The 23,510-nt window shown below is 57.1% G+C and overlaps 2 protein-coding genes across 24 annotated transcripts; one reads left to right on the top strand and one right to left on the bottom strand.

Moving 5' to 3' along the window:
• The first annotated feature begins 194 nt into the window (after positions 1 to 194).
• Positions 195 to 14,813, top strand: RER1 (retention in endoplasmic reticulum sorting receptor 1). Of its 13 annotated transcripts, none has more exons than XM_045388292.3 (8): positions 195 to 326; positions 3,768 to 3,875; positions 4,386 to 4,473; positions 6,018 to 6,122; positions 8,804 to 8,903; positions 10,432 to 10,510; positions 11,628 to 11,763; positions 12,453 to 14,813. In XM_045388292.3, the coding sequence occupies exons 3-8, from the start codon at positions 4,393 to 4,395 to the stop codon at positions 12,540 to 12,542; spliced, it is 591 nt and encodes a 196-aa protein (XP_045244227.1). In that variant the 5' UTR covers positions 195 to 326; positions 3,768 to 3,875; positions 4,386 to 4,392; the 3' UTR covers positions 12,543 to 14,813. The 13 variants fall into 13 exon arrangements, with proteins under 13 accessions (XP_045244227.1, XP_065387148.1, XP_005545082.1 ...); XM_065531076.2 differs by having other exon boundaries at positions 3,768 to 3,879; XM_005545025.5 differs by lacking the exon at positions 3,768 to 3,875.
• PEX10 (peroxisomal biogenesis factor 10) lies at positions 13,379 to 22,388 on the bottom strand. 11 transcript variants are annotated; one of them, XR_012427289.1, is made up of 7 exons: positions 22,236 to 22,388; positions 20,257 to 20,337; positions 18,056 to 18,458; positions 16,370 to 16,545; positions 16,134 to 16,269; positions 15,466 to 15,597; positions 13,379 to 15,183 (listed from the first exon to the last, which is right to left on the bottom strand). XR_012427289.1 is itself a non-coding variant. In XM_045388242.2 (7 exons), the coding sequence occupies exons 1-6, from the start codon at positions 22,345 to 22,347 to the stop codon at positions 15,493 to 15,495; spliced, it is 1,017 nt and encodes a 338-aa protein (XP_045244177.1). In that variant the 5' UTR covers positions 22,348 to 22,388; the 3' UTR covers positions 13,379 to 15,183; positions 15,466 to 15,492. The 11 variants fall into 11 exon arrangements, 7 of the variants coding, with proteins under 7 accessions (XP_045244177.1, XP_073878867.1, XP_045244185.1 ...); XM_045388242.2 differs by having other exon boundaries at positions 18,052 to 18,458; XM_074022766.1 differs by having other exon boundaries at positions 18,328 to 18,458.
• Positions 22,389 to 23,510: the final 1,122 nt, after the last annotated feature.

Genomic DNA, 23,510 nt, shown 5'->3' with positions numbered 1-23,510 from the left:
CAATCTCTGGAGCGAAGCCAGCCGGACCCGGAGCCAGAGGACGCAGCTGCGCCTGTGCGCGTTTCCGCCGCTGTCGTGTCTTCCGCGGAGAGGCCCGCCCGCCAACGGCCTGCGCGTCTGCGCCGGAAGCGGAAATGGTTGGAGCCCTCGACCCCGCCCTCGCGCCATCTTGGGGGCCCTGGAGGCGGTGCCGCGGAGGACGGAGCGGAAGTGCTCGCTGCAGTTTCCCGGAGCCAGAGCGCAGCCCCGGCGGCCGCCCCTGCCCCGCCGTCCTCCTTCCCGCGGCCGTGAGGGAGACCGCGGCTCGGCCGTAGCGGAGCTGCGAGGTGCCAGGAAGGGCTGCGTGGCGCGGGAACGGCCGGGCAGCGCCGCCTCCGCTGCTTCCGGGCTGTCAAGGCCGCGGGCGGGCGGGGCCGCGCTGAGGGCCGGGCGGGGAGGGACGTCGGGGCCTGGGTGGCCGCTGGGACCGTGTTCCCTACCCGCGGCCCTGAGGGGTACGGGTCGCGCCTCGGGGCCGGGCCCGGGACGAGGGGCTGGGGGGTGCAGGCCGAGCCCTGGGGCCTGCGAGGGGCAGGTGAGCGGGAGAGGGGCCGGGCGGGGGCTGCAGCCCTCCCCACCCGGGCCTCGTCTCGTCCGCTTCCCCTGTTGTGCATTTGGGGGAAGCGGGAAGTCGCCGCCCCCATAGCGCTGCGAGTTGGGCTGGATTCGAGAGGGGATATGCCGTCTCCCCATCCTGCGTCCAGGTCAGCGCTTATCTATAGGATTTAGTGTTAAGCCCTGGGCCGAAGGCGTTACTGACGGGCTCAAGGGAAACTAGTTACATCGGTTTTGATCGTATTCTACATAGGCAATAAAATCATAAATTCTCCAGGCTGACTTAGTACTGGTCTGTGGCCCCGCTGATAAAGGTATCGTTCGTTTCTCTGCCAGGTGTCTTACAGCACAGAGGGCTGCTTTCAGCCTGAGTACCTTCAGTGGGCTTTCGCCCTTTTCCCTTTGTGAAGAGTAGAGGCTGGCCGTTGGTCCTGGAAACACTTTGTTTTTAGTTGGGTTGACATTTCACAGGAAATGCAGTTATCCCGTAAGTGGATAAAGGGTTCTCAGTAATTCAGACTCGCTTGGCTTCTGCCGTATGCCCGAGGTGACGGCGGTTACAGTGTGTCAGAGCCAGGTGGACATGTACGATGGTCAGGCCCAGAGGAGGGAGGAGCCCAGGCTGGAATGTGGCCTTGGAAAGAAGGAAGAGAAGGGGTCTGGGAGGGCATTTCAGAGAACTGAACAACACTAGAGGCATGAAGCTTGGTGCACCGCTGCTAGGGCTTTCCTAGTTCCGGAGGAATTGGGGAATTGGGGATGGGGTCGTGAAGAGAAAGGTGGTGGGAGCCAGACTGTCAGTGTTCCCGGACCCCAGGCGGAGGACTTCATCCCGGACTGTCAGTGCTCCCGGACCCCAGGCGGAGGACTTCATCCCGGACTGTCAGTGCTCCCGGACCCCAGGCGGAGGACTTTATCCCAGACTTCAGTGCTCCCGGACCCCAGGCGGAGGACTTCATCCCGGACTGTCAGTGCTCCCGGACCCCAGGCGGAGGACTTTATCCCAGACTTCAGTGCTCCCGGACCCCAGGCGGAGGACTTCATCCCGGACTTCAGTGCTCCTGGACGCCAGGCGGAGGACTTCATCCTTACCACGCACATAGTGATGGACCACAGATGTGGATGAATGTGGTGGGCCCTAGAACAAGGCACATAGAGAGTTTTACACTTTCTGGCATGTCCTCATGGTTTCTGCTTGGACTGGTTTTATCTCCCTTTCAGTTTTGTTTGTGACTAGACATAAAGCAGTCACTTTCAGCAGGTAACTGATGGGCTGTCTGCTATGGAATGGACTTCCAGGTGGTAGGGCCCAGCCCCAAACCAGACAAGGGACCCCTCCAGGAGCTTCATTCTAGCAGGAAAAAATTGAGAAATAAGCCAGAAAGGTATCAGGAAACAGTTGTACACAAAATAAAAGCAGGGTGATGTGATGTAAGGTACTAGGGGTCAGTGTGGGCAATAACGGAGACCTCTGAAGAGGAGGTGGCCTTCAAACTGAGCAGAGAGGAGGGCTGCGGTGGGGGCAGCTGCTGTGAGGGCTGGCCTTGATCTGGGAACAGGGCTGGCACTGCCTTGCCTGGATCCAAGGGTGTTCCACGGGCTGTCCAGTGACGACTCGCAAGAGCCTCGTGGAGAAGGCACGAGAGGTGCTGTTGTCCCATTTCACAGACTGGAACCTGAGGCATCCTGGAATAGCCTGTCCTGGTCACACTGACAGAGAGTGGTAGAGCCAGGATCTGAAAGCAGGCCGTTGGAGTCCAAAGTTCACGTTCTTGCTCCTGCCACACTGCCTCAGGCTGTTCCTGGTGATGCGTTCAGTCAGGGTGTGAGCTGACTGTGTGTGTTTGGTATACGTGTTGTGTGTGTCAGAGAAGCAGAATTGGCTGATGGGTTTCGAGTAGGTTTTTTACACGTTCACCTGGAGAGAGAGACGTTCTGAACTTTGCCTAGAGAACACCCTTTGGTGGGAGAGCCGAGTATTTTCTCTCTGACATTACTCTCATCACCTGCAGTCAAGTAAAAGCGCTTTAATGGGAAACAGTCTGAGTAAAACGGGGAAAACTGTAAGGAGCTACAAGACGAAGAATGTGATGCGTGTCTTTCAGATGCCTGGCTTTGGCCTAAACAGGGTGGCCTTTCCAGGTGGCGCATTCTAGTGTAGCCTCTATTTAAATACGGAGTTCTCTCAGTGGAGAGTGAAAGTCCTCCTCCTGTGTGTCTTTGGTTTACATGAGACCAAAGGGCCCCTCGGTCTCCTCGAGCCGGCCTGGCACTCCGCAGGATCCAGGAATGGTGTCACGGAGCCACATTCTGCACAGACTTGGTGACGTGGAGGGAGCTGCCTGGATCATTTCCCCGCATCAGTTGTGATGGGAGAGCCGAGGCCCTTGAGGGCAGGATTGCGTCTGGCCCCCTCTGCCTTCCACCTGCAGGGAAGGTTTCCCCAGCGCTCACAGGGTGGGACTGGAGGAGCGTTGGTTTCAGGAAGATGCGGGTTCCAGCTCCTGCCCACCGCAAACATGCTGATGGGCCAGGACAATGCTTTAGCCTTTGTGAGCCTCAGCTTTCTTACCTGTGCATGAGAACAGTAAGACTGACCCCAAGGGTTGCCGAGGAACGATGTCTTTGCTTTCGTGTCTGGTGTTTCTTAGAGCCTCGTTTTACAGATGAGGAAACCGAGGCCGGCTGCTGCGTGCTCAGAGGGTTTGTTGAAGGCCTCACAGCCACTTAGCACAGGCGGGACTTTAGGCCAAACTTGAGGCTGGAGTCTTTCTCCTCACTGCCCTGCCGAGGCAGCAGATGGGGGTGGTGGGGGAGGGGAATGCGCCCCTGGCATCTTCTCTAGCTCAGGGGCCAGCAGGCATCTCATCTTCTAAAGTAGGAATGACAACCGGCAGGCGTTGGGTACTCAGCAGCGCTTTCCTGAAGAGCGGCAGGTCCTGATGCCGTCTGGTCCCGGGAGTGGGTGGTGGCGTGCTCGGCTGAGGAGCCAGGTGGCAGTCAGGCTTGGCTTGGCCTGTCCAGAAGCAGAGCTGTGGCGGGACCGTGGACACGTGGCTTCCACTGTTTGAGACTAGGTCCTTCTTGGTGAAATGTGGGTAATGATGCCCTTCACTTGGGCATCTGGGAATTAAGTGGGTGAACAATGTGACCTCTGGCACGTGGGTTCTCAGGTGAATTCCTCAGGGCATCACCGCAGTGTGTTGAAATAGGAGCAGATATGTTACCTCCACTTGCCAGATAAGAAACTGGGACGCAGATGGATGCACTACCTGAGAGTTGTAGGTAACATTTTCCTGTTCGTGGGGTGGAGGACCTGGCCCTGCGAGGACAGGACCCTTCCTGCTCCTGCCAGACCAGAGACCCAGGACAGGGCGTGGAGCAGACAGGGTGCCTGGGTGGGGGAACTCTGAGGGATCCACAGAGGATGCGGTCCCTGGAGGGAGGACGTGCAGTGCCACATGCCATAGACCAGCCAGTGGACCCCATGGCACCAAGGCTGCTCCTGGGGCCAGTGGGGTGGACAGTGCCACCCACGCAGGTGACTGAGGTGCTGGAGTGGGAATGAAAACGCGGCCTGTGCTGGGCCCATGTGTCTAACGCTGCCCTTCCCCTCCACGGAAGCCTGTGCACCTGCTACTTTTTCCCGAACAGTTCATGATAAAAACAAATGGTATGGACAGAATACTGAATGTTGAAGAAACCTACTTGACAGTGTTGGTGAAAATAGGGCCAAGATTTCACACCCTTGAATGCTTTTTATTGAACAGTATTTTGTGTTTTTCTCCCAGTTACAGAATGTCTGAAGGGGACAGTGTGGGAGAGTCCGTCCATGGGAAACCTTCGGTGGTGTACAGATTTTTCACAAGACTTGGACAGGTTGGTGGGTTTTTAGTAGATGAGTGTAAATATTTGAAAAAGAAACTGGACTGCCAGCATTTTCCGGAAGGATCTGTGTGCTGTTGTTCCTGACGGAGAAGTTACTTTGCCTCAGGCTCAGACTTCCTGAAGACAGCGCTCTCTGCTCTCTTCATCCTAAAGCGCCACCTGTGGAGAGATCGGGCTCTGAGGCCATATGTGGTCTGTCACATGCGTTTTCTGTTTTTGTTTTCCTTTTACCAACCTTTAAAAATACAAAACCCAGTCTCAGCACCCAGGCAGGACAGACGCGGCCGTGGCTGCCATTCTACTCTTGCTGTCCCTCTCCTGGCCACCCACGTCCCCGGTGCTGGGAGCCCCACCTGCCCCGTGTCAGGTTGGAGGTTCTGCCCCTGAGGGCGGGAGGCTCTTGTGTGGGCTGCGTGTGCATTTGGTGAGTGAGGTGCCTAGAGCTGCCTTTGAACACTGGAGTCTCAGAAGCCTTAGTCTCAGGAAAAGCTTGGGTCACCGGCAGTTCCAGGTGCTGAGGATCTGGGTCAAAAAAAAATTCATCACCTTAATTAAATCACATATGAAAAGCGATTGGCGATTAATGAAGTTGAGTAATGGGCATATGTGGGCTTCTATAATCTTTTTACTTTTGTGAATTTGGAAATTTCTCATAATTTGGAAATTAAATTTCAAAATAAAAAACCATACATACATATATTTGTAAAAATAAGTACATAGCCGGGCACGGTGGCTCAAGCCTGTAATCCCAGCACTTTGGGAGGCCGAGATGGGCGGATCACGAGGTCAGGAGATCCAGACCATCCTGGCACGGTGAAACCCCGTCTCCACTAAAAAAATACACAAAACTAGCCGGGCGAGGTGGCGGGCGCCTGTAGTCCCAGCTACTCGGGAGGCTGAGGTAGGAGAATGGCGTAAACCCGGGAGGCGGAGCTTGCAGTGAGCTGAGATCCGGCCACTGCACTCCAGCCTGGGCGACAGAGCGAGACTCCGTCTCAAAAAAAAAAAAAAAAAAAGTACATAAAACTAAGGGCTCCCTCGGTCATGTCCATAGCCGCCTGGATGCACACAGATGCTGCTGTGGCTGCTGGGACTCAGGCTGTGGCCAGTGGGCCTGGGAGTGGGGCAAGGCTGGCCGCTGGCTGCAGCAGATGGGGGAGCTGACTTGAGACGTGGCGATAAGGGCTGTGCTGTAGGGTGGGGACTTTGAGATGCACAGTCCTCTATTTGGGGTGAGGCTGGGTCTTCCTCATAGTGATCCCTTCGGGCCAGCACCATGTCACAACCTCCTAGGAGATTGTTTTGTAACAGTCTTGCTTAAGAGATGAACCTGCTTCAGGAATTATTGAAAATAAACTTTGGATTAATTATAGTCACTGCTTTGTGCTGATACATAGACAATCTCTTGCTGTTGTAACTCACTCTTAGCTTTTTTAAAAATTGAAAGCCAACGCTAGCAGAAGGTACATTTTGTGGCAGGGTCAGTGCAGAAGTTACAGGACTTGCTTCATGCTTTTGGACTCTTGTCTTTCTAGATTTATCAGTCCTGGCTAGACAAGTCCACACCCTACACGGCCGTGCGATGGGTCGTGACACTGGGCCTGAGCTTTGTCTACATGATTCGAGTTTACCTGCTGCAGGTAGGTGTGGGCTGATGTGAGTTGGCCGTGTCCATGTTACCTGGACGTGGTGCTGGTGGGGATGCTGTTGATCCAGTTTGTATTGCAGGAAATGGTCTGTAGAAATCAGTTTTCAGCTAAACGCCAAATGTCAGAAAGATCTCAGTGACTGTCTTTAACAAACAGGGTTGTTTATGATTCACCCAGAGTCCCCTCACCAGGCTTCTCAGTGTACCCAGGTGGTCCTGAGCCCAGCCTGGCCCTGCCCTGGGCGTGTCCAGGCCTGGACAGTGGAGCCGCTGTGTCCCTCTGACCCTGCTGCATGATGCTGAGGACAAAGTGGTGCTCTGTGGCTGCCTCATTCCTCGGGTGAAGAGTCCATACCTTGGGTGTCATGAATGATTTGGCATCCAAAGGGTTTATTTAGCCTTTCCTGAGTTCTACCTCATATGAGGCCAAAGAGGGCAGTGCAGGTTGAGACGCTGAGTCAAATAAGAGAGACAGTGACCAAAGAGGGTCTTGAGGGTTTCAAACCTTCATGTGTTTTGGGGCACCCCTAGGTCAGGCGATGTTGTCTCAGACTTCACCTTGGGTGCTCCTTTACTTGCTAGTAAACACGGGGTTTCTAGGAGCAAACCTGCAGATGGGAATTCTTCGTAGATCTTTAGAGGAGGTTAATCTTACGTGCAGAGCAGGGCAGGTTGAAAGCCTTGTCAGGGCTATTTTCTCCTCTGGGGACTGTGGAAGATACTTCCTTGTTTACCACCTTAATTGATTTTTTTTTTTTTTTTTTTTTTTTTGAGACGGAGTCTCACTCTGTCCCCCTTGCTGGAGTGCAGTGGCCGGATCTCAGCTCACTGCAAGCTCCGCCTCCCGGGTTCAGGCCATTCTCCTGCCTCAGCCTCCCGAGTAGCTGGGACTACAGGCGCCCGCCACCTCGCCCGGCTAGGTTTTTTTTTGTATTTTTTAGTAGAGACGGGGTTTCACTGTGTTAGCCAGGATGGTCTCGATCTCCTGACCTCGTGATCCACCCGTCTCGGCCTCCCAAAGTGCTGGGATTACAGGCTTGAGCCACCGCGCCCGGCCTGATTTTTTTTTTTTTTTAATTGGAACTCGGTCCATTGTCTGATGGAAAGAATGACCTAGAAATTTTGAATCAGGGACATCAGGCAGGAGCAGGGGGCGGGAAGAGTGCAGCACCCACAGGTCAGTTTTACTATGTTCTTTTTTTTTTTTTTTTTTGAGACGGAGTCTCGCTCTGTGGCCCAGGCTGGAGTGCAGTGGCCGGATCTCAGCTCACTGCAAGCTCTGCCTCCTGGGTTCACGCCATTCTCCTGCCTCAGCCTCTCAAGTAGCTGGGACTACAGGTGCCCACCACCATGCCCAGCTAATTTTTTGTATTTTTAGTAGAGATGGGGTTTCACCATGTTAGCCAGGATGGTCTCGATCTCCTGACTTCGTGATCCGCCCGTCTCGGCCTCCCAAAGTGTTGGGATTACAGGCTTGAGCCACTGCGCTCGTCAGTTTTACTATGTTCTAAACGAAGCTCGTGCCTCATTTGATGTGCCTTCAGGCGTGGCCTTGCAGCACAAAGGTAGATACACAGACATCCAGTTAACCCTCACATCTAGTGTTTAGCCCTAAGTCTGACTCGAAAAGTGTTTAGGCAGAAAGATTTCTTGTTTGTATGAGAAAGTTAAAGCGTTTATATTTATTTTTTTGAGACGGGGTCTCACTGTTACCCAGGCTGGAGTGCAGTGGCATGATCTCGGCTCACTGCAACCTCCACTTCCCGGGGTCAAGCGATTCTCTTACCTCAGCTTCCCGAGCAGCTGGGATCACAGGCATGCGCCACCACGCCTGGCTAATTTTTGTATTTTTAGTAGAGGTGGGGTTTCACCATGTTGGCCAGGCTCGTCTTGAACTCCTGACCTCAGGTGATCCACCCACCTTGGCCTCCCAAAGTTCTGGGATTACAGGCATGAGCCACCACACCCGACTGAGACATTTAAGGCTTTTAAAATTGAGAATGCAGTTCTGGCTTCTAATGGGATATACTTAGTCATTTTAAAACTGAGTTAGTTGCAAGTGTGCTGCACTCAGGCATCTTGGCAGAATTCTCCCACTCTGCGTCTCTTGAGGAAGGCTTGGCTTAAGCTCTCTTTTCTTGATTGCCCAGTTGTGGGTTTCTTCTGGCAAAGGTTTCACCCTCCTGGCAGAGTGTGTTTGGCAATGGGAATTGTCTGTTGGAGGAACATCAGCTAGCACACCTCCAGTCACAGTTGACATTCTGTCTTCTGTTTCTGATGAACCTGCTCCTGCTGGGGGCTCTGGGCCAGCATCGCTCAGATGCCTGGGCCACCTGAGCCTGTGGTGTAGCTTGAGCATGTGCTTCTTGAGAAAAGCCTCCTTTTCTGCTGCGCTCCTTATGGGGCGTCTGTGGCTTTGGGGATTACATGTGTCTAACTGGACCCTTGAAGAGCTTTGCTCATTTGTCCCCTTAGTCTCAGTACCCACAAAGTATAATTTGAGGTAAGTTGTTACCATGGGATTTCACTGTATTTCATTGTCGTTGCTGTAAGTAAGTTTTGTGTGTTTTTAAGATCACTTAAAGTTGAGAGTGAACTGGAGTGCAAACATGAACTGACTCGGGCTGATGGACAGTCGGAGTGCACCACTGACTCTCTTTCCTTCTCTTTCAGGGTTGGTACATTGTGACCTATGCCTTGGGGATCTACCATCTAAATCTTTTCATAGCTTTTCTTTCTCCCAAAGTGGATCCTTCCTTAATGGAAGACTCAGGTAGGGTAGCAGCTGTGCACTGGGCTGTGTGGGCAGGTTGGGCCTTTCTTTTCTGATGGGATTGCCCAGTGTTCTCTGGAAACACCCGAGACTCTTCTCTTGGGGTTGAAATGTACTTGTAACGTTGGGTGATCAGGATACGTTTGTAGAACGACTCTTCAAACCCTCCTGATAGCCACGAAGTAGGTGTTCATTCTGTTTTCCCACTTTGCAGATGAGGAAACTGAGGTGTACTGGGTTAGGTAACGTGTTCAAGGTCACATGGCACCATAGACAGTAGGGGTCTGAGGCGGATGGTCCGACTCCGGCACCCGTCCCACCCCAGTCAATGGCCCCTTTCAGAATCCGTGGAGGCGGCCATGATGAGGTTACCTTTTCCCATAGCCAGAGGGTTCCACAGGCAGCTCATTGTGCACAGAGAGTGCCAGGACCCTGATGCCAACATCATGTCGGGTCAGGCTTTGGGCGGCCTCCTCTGGTTTCTGAGGAGCTCTGAGCTGAAGTGTTCCTGGCGCTTCGTGCTCCATGCTTGGAAGACTCACGCTGCTCCTGGGCCTGCCTGGGCCAGGTAGGGGCCCTGAGTTCACGCCTGACTGGCCAGCCCCAGGGGAGGAACAAACAACTGCTTTCCAGGACATTGTGGCCACTGCGGGAAAACCCACGTGCAGCTCCCTGCCAGGATCCTCCTCCTTCTGGGGGAACCTGCTGTCAGGGAGCAGGGTGTGCTCTCACTGTGTGGCCAGAAGCCTGTGAGTCTTCTGGGTAGGGTATGTGATGAGAAGATTGACGGGAACACAGCTCCTCTCATTTGTTGCTATTTGGAGGAGACTAGAAAATAACAAAGAGCCCCTTTCCTGTAGGCCTCAGTTTTCCCATCTGTAAATGGGGAGCAGCACCCGTCCGGGTGGGAGGGTGGGGTGAGAGCGGGCTTGGCACAGCTGCTGGTGGGACAGGCCTGGCACCCGGGTTCCACGGTCAGTGCATCCTCTGCCCCGCCCTGTTCTCTGCTGCTTGCTTTTTATGTTAATTTGCCTTTGTTTTCTTTCTGTGCCTGTACGTGGCATAGCTGACGTGTTCTGGAGGTTTATATGTGGTTGAATTATTTGCGCCTCCTGGGTTCACGCCATTCTCCTGCCTCAGCCTCCTGAGTAGCTGGGACTACAGGTGCCTGCCACCGCGCCCGGCTAATTTTTTTTTTTTTTGTATTTTTGGTAGAGACGGGGTTTCACCGTAGTCTCGATCTCCTGACCTTGTGATCCGCCCGCCTCGGCCTCCCAAAGTGCTGGGATTACAGGCGTGAGCCACTGCGCCCGGCCGGAAGTCTTTAAAAACATTCTGATAGCACTTTCTGAAAGCAGTGAACTGGATGTGTCAGTTGACCACAGACCCCCGTTTTCTCTTTGGTTAAAGACACAAATCTCAGTTTAGATTTGTGAGGCCTGCTAGTCCAAAGCCTTGAGGGGAAATGGTAGAAATGTGATGGAAATGAAAAGAGGCGCCCCTCCCTGATGGTTGCTTTGCCTTGCAGATGACGGTCCTTCGCTACCCACCAAACAGAACGAGGAATTCCGCCCCTTCATTCGAAGGCTTCCAGAGTTTAAATTTTGGTGAGCTAATTCTTCACGGTATTTGAGAAGGAAAATTGGGCTCAAGGGTGGCTGAGACTGAGACTACACTGATTCTGGTTGAAGTTTTGTTCAAGTCACCCGAAAGATGACTGCTGTGCTGGGCTGGGCACAGGGGGAATCACAGGGGCTCTCACTGGAAGGCCACTCACTGCCTTGCCGCGTTCTCTTGTTTTCAAGTCAGCACCAGTGCCCCGGAGGCTGGCGGAAAGGAGGCTGACTCTGGGATGGAGTGCACACTGGCTCCTGTGGTCGTGGCCTGGGGAGGGCAGGCCCTGCGTCCAGTCTCCGTCCTCCCTCCTTCCTCTCTCCCATCCCCAGCCCTGTGGCTCCCTGTGGCTGGCAGAGGAGGACTAGCCTTCTCCTGGAGTCATTTTTGAGAGGGGTCTGAGCCGAGGTGCCCGTATCTGCACGGGTAGGCAGAGGTGGGTGGCGTAGCCGTCAGAGGGATGGGAGCTCTGTGGCTGCATCTGCTTGTCCTGTCCCTCATACCCCAGGGGCCCTGGGGGCACAAGAGGAACCCATGTCTGTTGGATCAGTAAAGTGAAGGAGCCTGCTGAGCTCGTGGGGCTCCACACCTTGACTTTGCAGCCCCAGATGGAGTCGGGGACAGAAAGATCAGGGGCCCTGGAAGCCACCAGAGGCTTGGACTAGGAAGGGAGAGCTGAGCCTCAAGGGCGATGGCATCTCTTGGCCATGTGCTGGGGCGGGAGGGAGCACTGGTGGCCATGCCACAGTGACAGGGTGAAGGCCCTGGATGGTCCACAAGACACAGCCTGGGTTTCTCTCCAGATCACAGGCCCAGCCAGCAGGCATGGGGCCCCCAGCCTCACACTAATGCTTTATACTTCGTGTAGTTTTAAGAATTGTACGTTTCAAGGGAGTGAGAGAAGGAAGTCTCTGGTGAGGGCAGTACAGTACATTTCTGTGAGCTACTTGCAAAGGGTCATGCTGCTGCTGTGCCCAGGGTAGACCCCTCCTTTCCACAGGGATGCTTCTGTTTGCGGGGACGGTTGGTGCAGCTGCAAGGCTGGAGGCGGCCGGCAGGTGCCCGGTGCTGGCTGCAGATGCTGCGCTAACCTTCTCTCCCCACTTGAAGGCACGCGGCTACCAAGGGCATCCTTGTGGCTATGGTCTGTACTTTCTTCGACGCTTTCAACGTCCCGGTGTTCTGGCCGATCCTGGTGATGTACTTCATCATGCTCTTCTGTATCACAATGAAGAGGCAAATCAAGGTAAAGCAGAGGCACTGCCGCCACGCCGGCACGCAGTCGCTGTTCTGTTACCTGCAGCATGGGGGAGCCGTGGTGGGCTGTGGCGGGTGGTGGCAGAGTCTGCCTGGTGTGAATGTGGAGCTCAGTGGCACTGTCTTGTGTGTGACGAGGACACTGCTCCGTTCCCAGCACAGCCAGTGAACTAAACGGGGAGCGCATCTGTCGGAGCGGGTGGGCTCTTGATGGAAGCTTTGTGGGAGCTGAACGGGAGAGCCCCAGCATGTGCAGTGTCCCAGTGGCTCCTCTTAGGGGGCCCAGCGCCCTGCGCCAGCCTGCCTGAGGAGGAGGGCATTAGGGGGAAATTAGCTGAGACTGCTGACTGACCCCTTGATGGCATGGCCTTGCTGCTGCGGGCCTTACTCTGTGCCCGAGGTGTTGGCTGCAGAGGGCCCTGGGCCACCTCACATCCCCCTTGCCCTTCCTCCATAGGAGGCTCAGGAAACACTGGGATTGATGGGGTTTCAAACCTAGGCCTCGTGGGCTATGGAAGGCCTTGCTGTGTTGACATGGGTGCAGGAAGCCACTGGGGCCCCGATTCCACTTGTCAGATGTATAGAAAAGATGGGGGCCTTTGGCCGCTCCCATGTGGGGACAGTGTGGCTGGCCGGAGAGCGCTTGTGCAGTGACTGAGTCTGTGCTTCTCTCCCCAGCACATGATTAAGTACCGGTACATCCCGTTCACACATGGGAAGAGGAGGTACAGAGGCAAGGAGGACGCCGGCAAGGCTTTTGCCAGCTAGAAGCGGGACTGAGGCTGCCTCACGTGTTGCAAGAACGGTTTTGAGCCATTGTTAACAATGCCTTTTTTCTTCACATAAAGTAGTTGATTACGAGGGAGTTGAATTTTCTTTTTAAAAAGGAGCTTCAATGATTTGTAACTGAAATATCAGGTTCTTGAAGAAACTGGCACTTAAACCAAATCGCATGGATTTCTTTTTCAGTGACGTTCAAGTGTTTCTCACGGATGGAATTCTAGTCAGCTGCAGGCGGGAAGCCAGGCGGGTGGAGCCCATGGGAGCAAGGGCGAGTGGCCGGTCCCCCCCCGGTGCCAGGTGGGCAGGCAGGAGCGAGGCCTGCGAGGGAGGAATGGGCCGCTCCCCGCCAGCCGCCTTCCCCACCAGCCACAGGTGTGCCAGCCACTCCACAGAGCCCGAGTGATGATCTAGCCTGATTCCTGCGTGTCTGAAAGAACTTAACGTTTTAAAGGTGATTGTCAAGTAACTGTGTGGGGTTCTAATGCCAGTTTCCTAATCCATCTCACTGGAGATGTTTAAAGTTGGCCTCTATCCTAATGACTCAAAACTTTGTTCTTAACTACCATGATTGCTTTTGAGGGCCCAGAATTATAAATATATATTATATTTTAATTGTTTAAGATTATTTTGACACATTTCTTTGATATGTAAAGTGTTTTGTTTTTAATTTAAATCTGTCATCATGCAACCCCCCGAGGGGCAGCGAAGCTGGCGGGGAGCAGACTGGCTTTGTGGGTTCGGCACTCGGCACCCCACTGCGGGGGGAGAGGCAGAACCCACGTGCATGTCAGCATTTTTGATGTGATAAAATACTCAACAAGTGATTTTTAACTCCACCTTTATTAAGGTCTTATCTAAAACACGACAGTCGCTGGACACAAGAAAGCCCAACTTTCGTTTGGCCTTTCCAAAAGGTGAACCCACTTTGCCAACAGCAGAACATCATAGCTGCGGTCCCAGACGAGACACAGATGCAAGGGAAGGCCTCTCCTGGGTCCCGGGCTGCTCAGGCTCCTCACTCTGGGCGGTGTGTCCTGTCTTAGAATTTACACGGTGAAAGATGATTGTCTGGATTTTCTTGTGCCAGTATTTGCATATCTGACATTGAGCTCCTCTCTTAAGAGGCCACGTTCAAGCTTGTGGGTCCCTGGCCCAGGATAGCAAGGGCTGCTCCCAGGGGGTGCTTCTGGTACTGTGTTGAGACACTTGGATTCTCAGACTCCAGACAGCAGTGTCTGTCACTTTCCATACTGTTTTCCTAATAAGCGCTCAGGCCTAAAATGTGACAGGAGGTCGCGTGCACTTGGCCCGAGCACAGTGTGAATCAAAGGACTGGGTGCTGACGGATGGAGCCACGGTGGCATTTGCCCACCCAGCTGCAGCCCCAGTGCCTCCCTTGGTGCTCCTCCCAGTTTAGAGGGTCACAGCCTCCCCACCCCAGCCCCTGGTAAGCTGACCTTGACTAACCCGGGAATACAGGGTCATCCTCATTCCTAAGTCAAACAGCAGGACATGGTCTGCAGGGGTCTTTGCTGGAAGCTGGTGCTGCTGGCCAGGCCTCGGCCTTGCCAACAGGTCAGTAGAGAAATGTGGCATACGCCCTCGAGGCATGTTAACACTGCGCTTTAGGAAATCTCAAGTTCCATCTTGTTATTAATGTGCCCACATTTTGGTGGAGTTAGTTTATTAAAGATGCCTACGGTGAAGTCTCTGGCACAGGTTAAATGCAATTTTGAAAACCTGGAAATGTCAAATGGAGGCAGGAAATAGGCTAGGGACGAGCTGAAGGGCTGAGCACAGCAGTGACGCTGGGTCAGCAGGTCGCCTGCCCAGCGGGCCCCCAGGAGAGGGCTTGGGCGCCCTGGCAGCCCCCCAATCCCCAGGACCTGGCACGCAAGTGCGTTTGGGTCAGGAGGAGAGCTCTGTGTGCATGTCAGGCCCGAGATGCAGATTTCTATTTTCTGAAACTGGAAGCAGCCTTGATGTGTTTTGAAGGTGTGTGCCAAATGCTTCAGACGGAGGTGCTGACCTTGGTTGGTTTCTCTCTGCCCAGCTACTCTGGGGGCGAGCCTGACCGCCTCCGATGGGGGCCATGGGGCTGCTGTTCTGACCACACTGGCTGAAGCAAACCGCCAGCCCCCCGTGCCCCCTCCCAACTCAACATGCACTCATTCAGTCCATTGCCTTAACACAAGCCTGATGGAACCATTTTCTCACAATATAAATGAATAAAGTGTCTTCTGACCTACTTCTCAATTACTTCTCAACTGTATGGTTTGGGGAAGGGAGGGAAACCTAAAATCCTGTCCAAATAAGTGAAATTCCTGAAGAAGTGGCTGAGTCATACCAGGTTGGGGTTAGCGCCCCTCCCAGGGCTGAGAAAGCACAGTCAGGGACAGCTTTCTGTTCTCTCCCGGGGTGGCTGGGTTAGTATCTTACATGATAGAAAACCCGTGAGAATGTTCTAATTCCTGTGCAAGTAGGGTTCATCTTGAGACTAAATCTTGCGTTCAGACTTCTGTAGAAGTCCTGTGTCCAGGCCCACCTGGGCGCCGGCTCAGCGGTAGTGCCGAAGGTAGATGAGCTTCTGGGGAGGGAACTTCTCCCGGCAGAGGGGACACTCCGCCTGCAGAGAGGAGGAAGGGGTCACAGCAGCTGGGACCACTGGGCCATGCCCATCCCCATCGGCATCTCTTGTCCTGTCCACATTCTCTGCCCATGACATGGAACATAAATGTTGTATTTCCTTCAACTAATGACCAAGAAAGCCAGCCTTTTTTCAGAAGGCCGAGTCCCAGTGGGGGCCGGGGCAGGGCTGGGGGGTGGGGCTCGGCTGGGAGGTTCCCTCCTGCTCTCGCAGCTGACACAGCCCAGGAAGCCCAGCTCCGGGAAGACGTGCCACTCTCACCCTGCCGGCATCTTCCGTGGGTGTGATTCAGTGTGCCAGGGTTTCCAAGTGTGGTGAGGAGCCCAGGAGGAAGGGCATGCTGGGGTGCATGGGGGAGGTGTGGGGCCTTTCAGGGTTGGCCGCTGCCCCAACCTGTGTTCAGCAAAGTCTCAGTACCGTGAATTTGGAACTTTAACCCCCACAACGACCCCACATCTGACCTACCTGGGAGCCTTTAAAAAGACGCCCATCTCTACTCTCAACCTGAAGGGTGCTCAGAGCCAGACTCCCCACTTCTGCTGCAGCCAGGTGGGTGGGTCTTTTTTTTTTTTTTCTTTTGAGACGGAGTCTCGCTCTGTCGCCCAGGCTGGAGCGCAGTGGTGCGATCTCGGCTCACTGCAAGCTCCGCCTCCCGGGTTCATGCCATTCTCCGGCCTCAGCCTCCCGAGTAGCTGGGACTACAGGCGCCCGCCACCTCGCCTGGCTAATTTTTTGTATTTTTTTAGTAGAGACAGGGTTTCACCGCTTTAGCCAGGATGGTCTCGATCTCCTGACCTCGTGATCCGCCCGCCTCGGCCTCCCAAAGTGCTGGGATTACAGGCTTGAACCACCGCACCCGGCCTTGCCAGGTGTGTCTTGCCAGCGCAGCCGCTGAGCCATCTCAGGACCCCAGCAGGCTCCCACCTCACCTTGCTGCTGCACCACGCGGTGATGCACTCCCAGCAGAACAGGTGGCCGCAGGGCGTGGCTGTCGGGTGCCTGCGCTCCTCCAGGCACAGGGTGCACAGGGGGTTTCTGGAAACCGCTCTCTCCTCCAGGGAGCCCCTGGGGAAGGGGGGGCAGAGCGTCAAGGTGGGTGCACCTCACAGGTCCTTGTGAAGTGCAAAGGACACCCCCAGCCCCCACGTGTGGCCCCCGCGTGCACCTGCGGTGAGACAGGCCGCGGTGCAGCCTCCACTCCTTCCTGGCTCGCTGCCGCTGCCTGAAGCCATACAGCTGCAGCCCCACGGACAGCACCAGGTGCAGCAGCGAGACGACCCCCAGCAGCCTGTAGCTAACACGGGCCCTCAGGTCCTCTCCGGGCAGGCTGCGGACACGGAGCTGTAAGGCAGACAGTGTCACACCCATCAGGACCCTGAGGGGATCTGGCCTTAGCACCTGCTAGGAGGGTCAGTCTGCACGGAGCGTGTTAGAACCAGGCCTCTCCCTGGCACTGGGAGCGCCCGGCAGAAACCAAGCCAGGGGCAGGTTCAGGGAGTCTGAACTGCTTCACAGCCTAGCATGACGGAGAGGCCTGAGCTCCAGACCGGCCTTGGCATTGTCAGCGCAGAGGGAGTCTTAGCGCTGGCGGAGGGGGTGAGGACATGGGGATGTCCAGGGACCACCTCTCAGAAAGGGATGGGGGGGGAGCAGACATGTTGGGCTGTAGATGCTGCCCACCAGCCACCCTGCTGCAAGGCACATGGCCCTAGGGACCCTGCTCCCCCCCTCATGCTGCTGGTGACGTGTGTAGCTTCTGGCTGTGCCACTGAAGGACAGCTGGCTGCCCTCGGCTTCCCGTGTCCCTTTCCACTGGCTGGGAAATGGAGACAGCCAGATGGCCTCGGCCCAGGGCTGGGAACCACATACAGAGGTGGCAGGTCACACCACCAGTGTGGGCCCTGGGTGTCCAGCCACTTCCTGGCTGTCCTAGGAGAGAGGGAGCCTCCCAGCTGGTTTGAGCCCCGTTTCCAAGCCCCTGTCACAGCAGCTCAGCAAATCCCTCACTAACACGGATGGGGCGAGGAACCGCGTCAAATACGCGGGAGGCTGGGTATGCTAAGAATGAAGACCTGACCACTGACTCTGACGAGATCACTGTGGCCTCCTGTTTAGGGTGTGTGGAGGTGGGGTCGCCTGGCAAGTGGGGGCTGAGGGGCCCAGTGCAGCTCTAGGGACGGAAGAAAGGGGGTTCCTCAGAGGGCTGTTCTAGAAGGAGCTCGTGCAGCAGTGGCTCTGGTGGGCCCGGGTCTAACGCCGTGGCAGATGGACATGGTGTCAGGACCACTGGGGAGGCTTCGTTGCTGAATCTGGAAGCAGGAGCGTCAGCTGGGGGTTAGGATGGGCAGAGGTGCCGACAGCTGCGGAGGGGAGAAGGTGGGAACGGCCATCTGATGGGGCAGACTGCTGGGACAGGCACGGGTGAGGGGTGAGGGGCTGGGGCTGAGGCTGCAGTACATGCTCCCACACACTCTGGGAGAAGCTGCTTGTTCCTCACAGCAGTGACATGGGCAGTCATGGGCCAAGGTTCAGGGATCTGTGGTGAGGCGTGACCCAGGGCCCCCGGTCAGTAAAAAGCTGAGTGCAGGGCCTGGTGTCCACGTGGGGCTGCAGCAGGAGCCCATTCTGCCCTCAGGGTCTGGACTTCCTTGGATCTTTCAGCCAAGTGTAACTAAACAAAACCTGCCTCTTTTCAAGCAGAGGATTTGGGTTCCTGCCTTGACACAGGTTCTGGGTGTGGAACCCTGTTGGCTGAGAGGCCTGGAGGGCCAGCTCTGCACACACCCAAGTCCAGTGGGGGTGACACGGGTGGCCGAAGCGGCTGTGCCCTCAGCACCTGCTACTTACGTACGTGATCCCCGTGAGCCTCTTGGCCAGGTGGTAGAAGACACCGTGGATGTAAAACCAGGCAACATGTAGCCGCTGGAGGCAGGCGAGGCCCTGTCTGAGGACGAAGGCCGCCCGCAGCAGCGCCCTCCTCTGTTGCTCAGTCAGGGTGGCTGTGTGGCGCCGCACCCAGCGCCGCACCCCTGAGCAGCCACGCCCGCCTGGCACCAGGCTCCCCTGCGAAGGCCGCCCACTGTCAGGATCAGCCTGCAACTCCTGCTCTAGGGGGAGCAGGACCTTGTCCAGCAGGTAGGGCAGGACGGCATGCAGCGTCACCAGCACGCCACGGCGCAGCCAGGAGGGCACACGTGTCTGTGACGGGTCCACCTGGACGATGCTGACGTACTCCTCCCCCAGGGTCTGGTAGCCTGCGAGGAAGAGGATGGGTATGTGGACCCTGAGACTGCTGCCTCGGGGACAGGCTCCCGGCCCCCCTGCCAGCTGACCCTCTGCTGGCTCCTGTCAACAGCGCCATCTTGTCGCCCTTGAGCCCACTGCCACCCCGTGCTGGCTGAGGCCAACATGACCTTCTGTTGCTAAGCCCACTGTGACCTCAGGCAGCATATAACAGGCCTGGCCAATGGCTGCCCTCAGCTCCTGGAGCCTTGGCTGGCCGGTGTCCGGTGTCCTTCCCTCTCCTGGCTTTTCCCCAGGAATCTCTGCTCCTTCCCCTTTCTCCCTAGCTGTCCCCACCATCTCCCCCGGCCCAAGCACTCAGATCCAGTCCCATGGCTCTCCACCAACCGCACAGCTGGCACCACCCGATTTATGCCCAGCCTGGACCTGACTCTTGAGTGCCAGCCATCCAGTTCCGTCACCTACCTGATATCGCCATGTATCCTCAGATGAGCACCCCCAATTCCATCCCTGCCAAGACAGCCTCCAGTTCCTGAGGTCAAGCCCAAGGGGCGCCCTGCATGCACCTTCCCTGCGTGTTTCACCCCGTCACTGCCGCCCCTGCTCTGTACCACCACCATCCCATGGGGGACTGTCAGCCTCTGTAGTCTCCCTGAGCCCAACTTTGTCCCCTGAGGTCTGGTCTTAGCCAGTGGTTGGCCGCTCCCCTGCCCAAGTCCCTGCAATGCCCCAAGCCTTGCACAGGGAAAGCTGTGGGCTTAGAAAACCCACGAGCCCCCCGGGATCATCCCCACAAATGGCCAAGGACGTGTTCTTCTCAGGGCCTTTCCCAGCTGCTTGCTCTGCCTGGAAAATGCTCTTCCCCAAGACGTGGTCTTTATCTCTAAGAGCCCCTCAATTCCCAAGATGCCCTGTGACGCAGCCACATCTGTCTCCCACCCACCGAGCATGCTCTCCATGGCGGCAGGATGCCCAGGGGGAGTCCCTCATAGGGAACCAGGCTGGCGCTCAGTGGTCCTTGCTGCATGCTGAGCTGGGGTTGGGAGCCTGAGAGCCTCCGTCAACAACTCCCTCTCCAGGGTGGCGACCAGCCGGGGCCACAGGCCCGCCACTGCGCCGCCAGGGCACTGTCACATGAGCACTGCACACTGTGACACAGCTCAGCACTGTTGCTCCACCAGGGCACTCCGACAGGGGCACTGCACCCTATGACATGGCTCAGCACTGTGACTCACTTTGCTACCAGGGCTGGCCACTGAGAAATGGGTCTCAATGGCACCCGGGTGGGTCCCCAGGGACACACAAAGGCTGGAAAAATGGGCTCCCTAGGCCGGGCGCGGTGGCTCACGCCTGTAATCCCAGCACTTTGGGAGGCCGAGGCGGGCGGATCACAAGGTCAGGAGATCGAGACCACGGTGAAACCCCATCTCTACTAAAAATACAAAAAATTAGCCGGGTGCGGTGGCGGGCGCCTGTAGTCCCAGCTACTCAGGAGGCTGAGGCAGGAGAATAGCGTAAACCCAGGAGGCGGAGCTTGCAGTGAGCCGAGATCGCGCCACTGCACTCCAGCCAGGGCGACAGAGCGAGACTCCGTCTCAAAAAAAAAAAAAAAAAAAAAAAAAATGGGCTCCCTGCTGGGAGCTGACGCCTCGTCTCCCTCGGAGCAGCACCTCCTGCACTTCCCTGAGGCAGCCTCACCCGGGCCAGCTCCAGGAGCTTCTCACACTGCTGGGCAGCCCCCTGGCCACTGTCCCCCGGACTTGGTGTGTGTGGCTGCCCTCAGTCCTGAGGACCAGTGGGGGCTTCTACCTGCAAGTGTGGTGAGGCCAAAGTAGGCCACATCTGAGAGCAGCTCAACCTCCTTCCTCCACTCCAGCCACTTCCTCGCACCTGAGAGGAGAAACAGCATTAGTCTGGGGCAGCTGGTGGGCATGCCCTGAGCATGAGGGACCACAGTCCTCCCCGGAGTTGTCTAGGCCCAGATCCAGTCCCATCCCCCAACTCCCTCTCTGCTTCTGTCTCCAGAGGCACCACCTTGTCTCCACCTTGACCTGCCTTAGCGTGAGCTGCAGACAGTCTGCTAAGAACCTCCCACTTGCGCCCATCTCTCGCTCTGGGATTCCCCTGAGCAACCATTCTAGGGCCTATGAGGGCAACATGGAAAGACGGTCTGGGGTAGTAAGAGTACAGGCCAGAGGCCAACTGTCTAGCATCAAACAGCAGCTCTCCAACTTCCTGGCTGTGAGATCTTTCTGGAATCTCAATTTGCTCATCTATCAGAAGAGTAACAGTAAGTCCTACCTATAGGGATGTTTGAAGATTCAATGAGTTAATATTTGTAAAACACTGGGAACAGTGTCTGGCACAGGGCTAAGTGCCCAGTGTATTGTAAAATAAATATGGACACACACAAAAAATTCTTGTCACTCTCCTGTTCAGAATCTGCCAATGGCTGCCCACCTGATACCCATGGCCCCTCCTGGCAGGGAGCCTGGCTGTCCTCTGATATTTACCCACGCTCTTCCTGTCCCACAGCACTGTTCCTGCTGCCATGACACCCCTGCCACTGGGCTCTAGTGCCACTGCTCCATGAAACGTTCTGCTGGGAGTTGATGCCTTTAACAACTGCCTGCCCCACCCCCAAAGACTTGATGGCGTTGCTTTTTTGTTGTTCTGTCCCCCAGGGTGGAGTGCAGTGGCATGATCTTGGCTCACTGCAACCTCCGCCTCCCGTGTTCAAGTGATTCTGTCTCAGCCTCCTGAGTAGCTGGAATCACAGGCACATGCCACCATGCCCACTAATTTTTGTATTTTTAGTAGAGACGGGATTTCACCATGTTGCCCAGACTGGTCTCGAACTCCTGACCTCAAGTGATCCGTCTGCCTGGGCCTCCCAAAGTGCTGGGATTACAGGCCTAAGCCACCCCACCCGGCCTCTTTTTTTTTTTTTCTTCGTGTTTTAATCGGTGATGGGGTCTGGTCCCATCACCCAGGTTGGAGTGCAGTGGCACAATCATGGCTCACTACAGCCTCATCCCTTGGGCTCAGGCGATTCCCTTGCCTCAGCCTCCTGAGGAGCTGGAATTACAGACACCACTATCACGCCCGGCTAATTTTCAGATTTTTTATAGAGACGGAGTGTTGCCTTGTTGCCCAGGCTGGTCTCAAACTCCTGGGCTCAAGCGATCCTCCCGCCTCCGCCTCCCAAACTGCTAGGATGACAGGCGCTGCTTCATTGAGTACACTGGCTTCTGTACTCAGCTCACGGCCTGGTGAGGCAGGTAGGGCCTGGCTGAGCCTACCCTGGGGTCAGAAGGGCGAGGGGCCTGGGCGGCTGGTCAAGCCTAGGAAAGGCCGGGGTCAGTGTGAACGGGACCGAGGTACGAGGCGTTCGCGCCGACCCCTCTGCTCACAGGGGAGGAGCGGAGGGAGGCCTGAAGCGCTTGCCAAAGCCGCACACCTGGAGGGGACAGAGCCTTCCCCAGCCGCTGGCCACAACTGGACCTGCCCTGACGTGGGGACGGGAAGGGCTGGGGCGGGAAATGGAGGCCCACGCAGCTCCCCTGCGGTGTCTGCGGCCTGTGCCTCTGGGGCCACCTGGCCAGGCAGGGCAGGAGGTGCCCCGCACATCTCTGAATGACCGCAGGGCAGGCGAAGGAGACTGCCGGGTCCCGGCTTGCGGGACGGGCCCAGGCGACGGTGACCACACACGGTAGACACCCCGCCTCCATGAGGGGCAACGCCCCCTAGGCCGCTTGCGAGAACATCCGGCCGCGCCCGGCCCTCACCCGCCAGGCTGTGCAGGGCGCCACCCGCCGCGCTCCGCAGCCCACCGCGGTAGTACTCGTCCTTCTGCGCCGCGCGGATCACCTCCGGGGGGCTGGCGGCGGCCGGGGCCATGGCCGCGAGTTCAGGTGGTCCCGAGAAGCCACGCTAGCCACGCCCACAGCCACGCGGGCGAGACCTGATGACAGCACGACGTGGCTCGGCGTACGGCGCAGACCTTCTGCGTCACGGTGCGGGGGCGGGGCCGGACCGGGGCTGGAGGTGGGGCCAGGGCCTGGGCGGAAGTGGGGCTGGAGTCCGAACCAGCGCGGCGCGGAGCGGGGCAGCACGGGGAGTCGGAGGCGCAGAACGGGGCGGAGCCCAGGAGCCGGCGTGGGGGCGGGGCGCGCGGGCGACAGGCGCTGGCGAGGCCGCGGGGTGCGGCGCCCCCAGGGTCCTGCGTTGCCTCGGGCCCCCGCCGTGCTCCCTGCACGTCCACGGGCCGCCCTCCCACTGGGGACAGCGCTGCGGGGTGGAGACGCTGCGGGCCCATTTGCGGCTGGGGAGACGGAGGCCTGCGCTTGGCTCTCCGGGAAGCCGAGCTCCCAGCGCCCCCGCGGCTGTCCCGCCCTCTCGCCCTCTGAGCTGCGCGGGCTCTCAGCACCGGTTGGCTTGTTCCGGGGCGCCGGTGGGTTTGGGGGCCAGAGGGGCACGAGGCGAGACCCGGGACCTTCCAGGTACCGAGCAGCCGGCTTCCCCAGTAATCCCGCGCGAAAAGCACATGGCCGGCTTGGTGTGGACTCCCCACTGGTGCCCATGGGAGGCAGGGCCTGGCGGGTGGGGGGCAACCGGGAGGCCGCCGCGTGGTTCCAGGACGGGCGGAAGGTGGCCCTCCACCCTCCACCCTGCTTGGCCTGAACCCCGCTGGTGCTCTGGGGAACCACATCGCAGGCGCCCCGACCCCTCTGCTCACAGGGCAGGAGCGGAGGGAGGCCTGAAGCACTGGCCAAGGCTGCACACCTGGAGGGGACAGAGCCTTCCCCAACCGCTGGCCACAGCTGGACCTGCCCTGAACTGGGGATGGGAAGGGCTGGGGCGGGAACTGGAGGCCCACGCAGGTCCCCCGCGGTGTCTGCGGCCTGTGCTTCTGGGGCCACCTGGCCAGGCAGAGCAGGAGGTGCCCTGCATGTCTCTGAATGGCCGCAGGGCAGGCGAAGGAGAAGGCGCTGTCTTTTTGGCCCCAAAGGCAGCACTTGGCCCTGGAGAGTCCTGCAGGATTGCAGGAGGAAGGCAGGGCA

The sequence above is a fragment of the Macaca fascicularis genome, chromosome 1 (genome assembly GCF_037993035.2).
Source record: "Macaca fascicularis isolate 582-1 chromosome 1, T2T-MFA8v1.1".
Taxonomy (NCBI): Eukaryota; Metazoa; Chordata; class Mammalia; order Primates; family Cercopithecidae; genus Macaca; species Macaca fascicularis.
This window is presented reverse-complemented; position numbering and strand designations above follow the sequence as displayed.

Coding starts and splice junctions, on each gene's coding strand:
- RER1 (XM_065531074.2), top strand. CDS start 3,083: ATGCGGGTTCCAGCTCCTGCCCACCGCAAACATGCTGATGGGCCAGGA. Junction 6,123..8,803: donor TTCGAGTTTACCTGCTGCAG/GTAGGTGTGGGC, acceptor CTTCTCTTTCAG/GGTTGGTACATTGTGACCTA. Junction 8,904..10,431: donor TTCCTTAATGGAAGACTCAG/GTAGGGTAGCAG, acceptor TTTGCCTTGCAG/ATGACGGTCCTTCGCTACCC.
- PEX10 (XM_045388242.2), bottom strand. CDS start 22,347: ATGGCCCCGGCCGCCGCCAGCCCCCCGGAGGTGATCCGCGCGGCGCAG. Junction 20,338..22,235: donor CGCCCTGCACAGCCTGGCGG/GTGAGGGCCGGG, acceptor TTCTCCTCTCAG/GTGCGAGGAAGTGGCTGGAG. Junction 15,598..16,133: donor CCGCGTGGTGCAGCAGCAAG/GTGAGGTGGGAG, acceptor TGCTGAACACAG/GTTGGGGCAGCGGCCAACCC.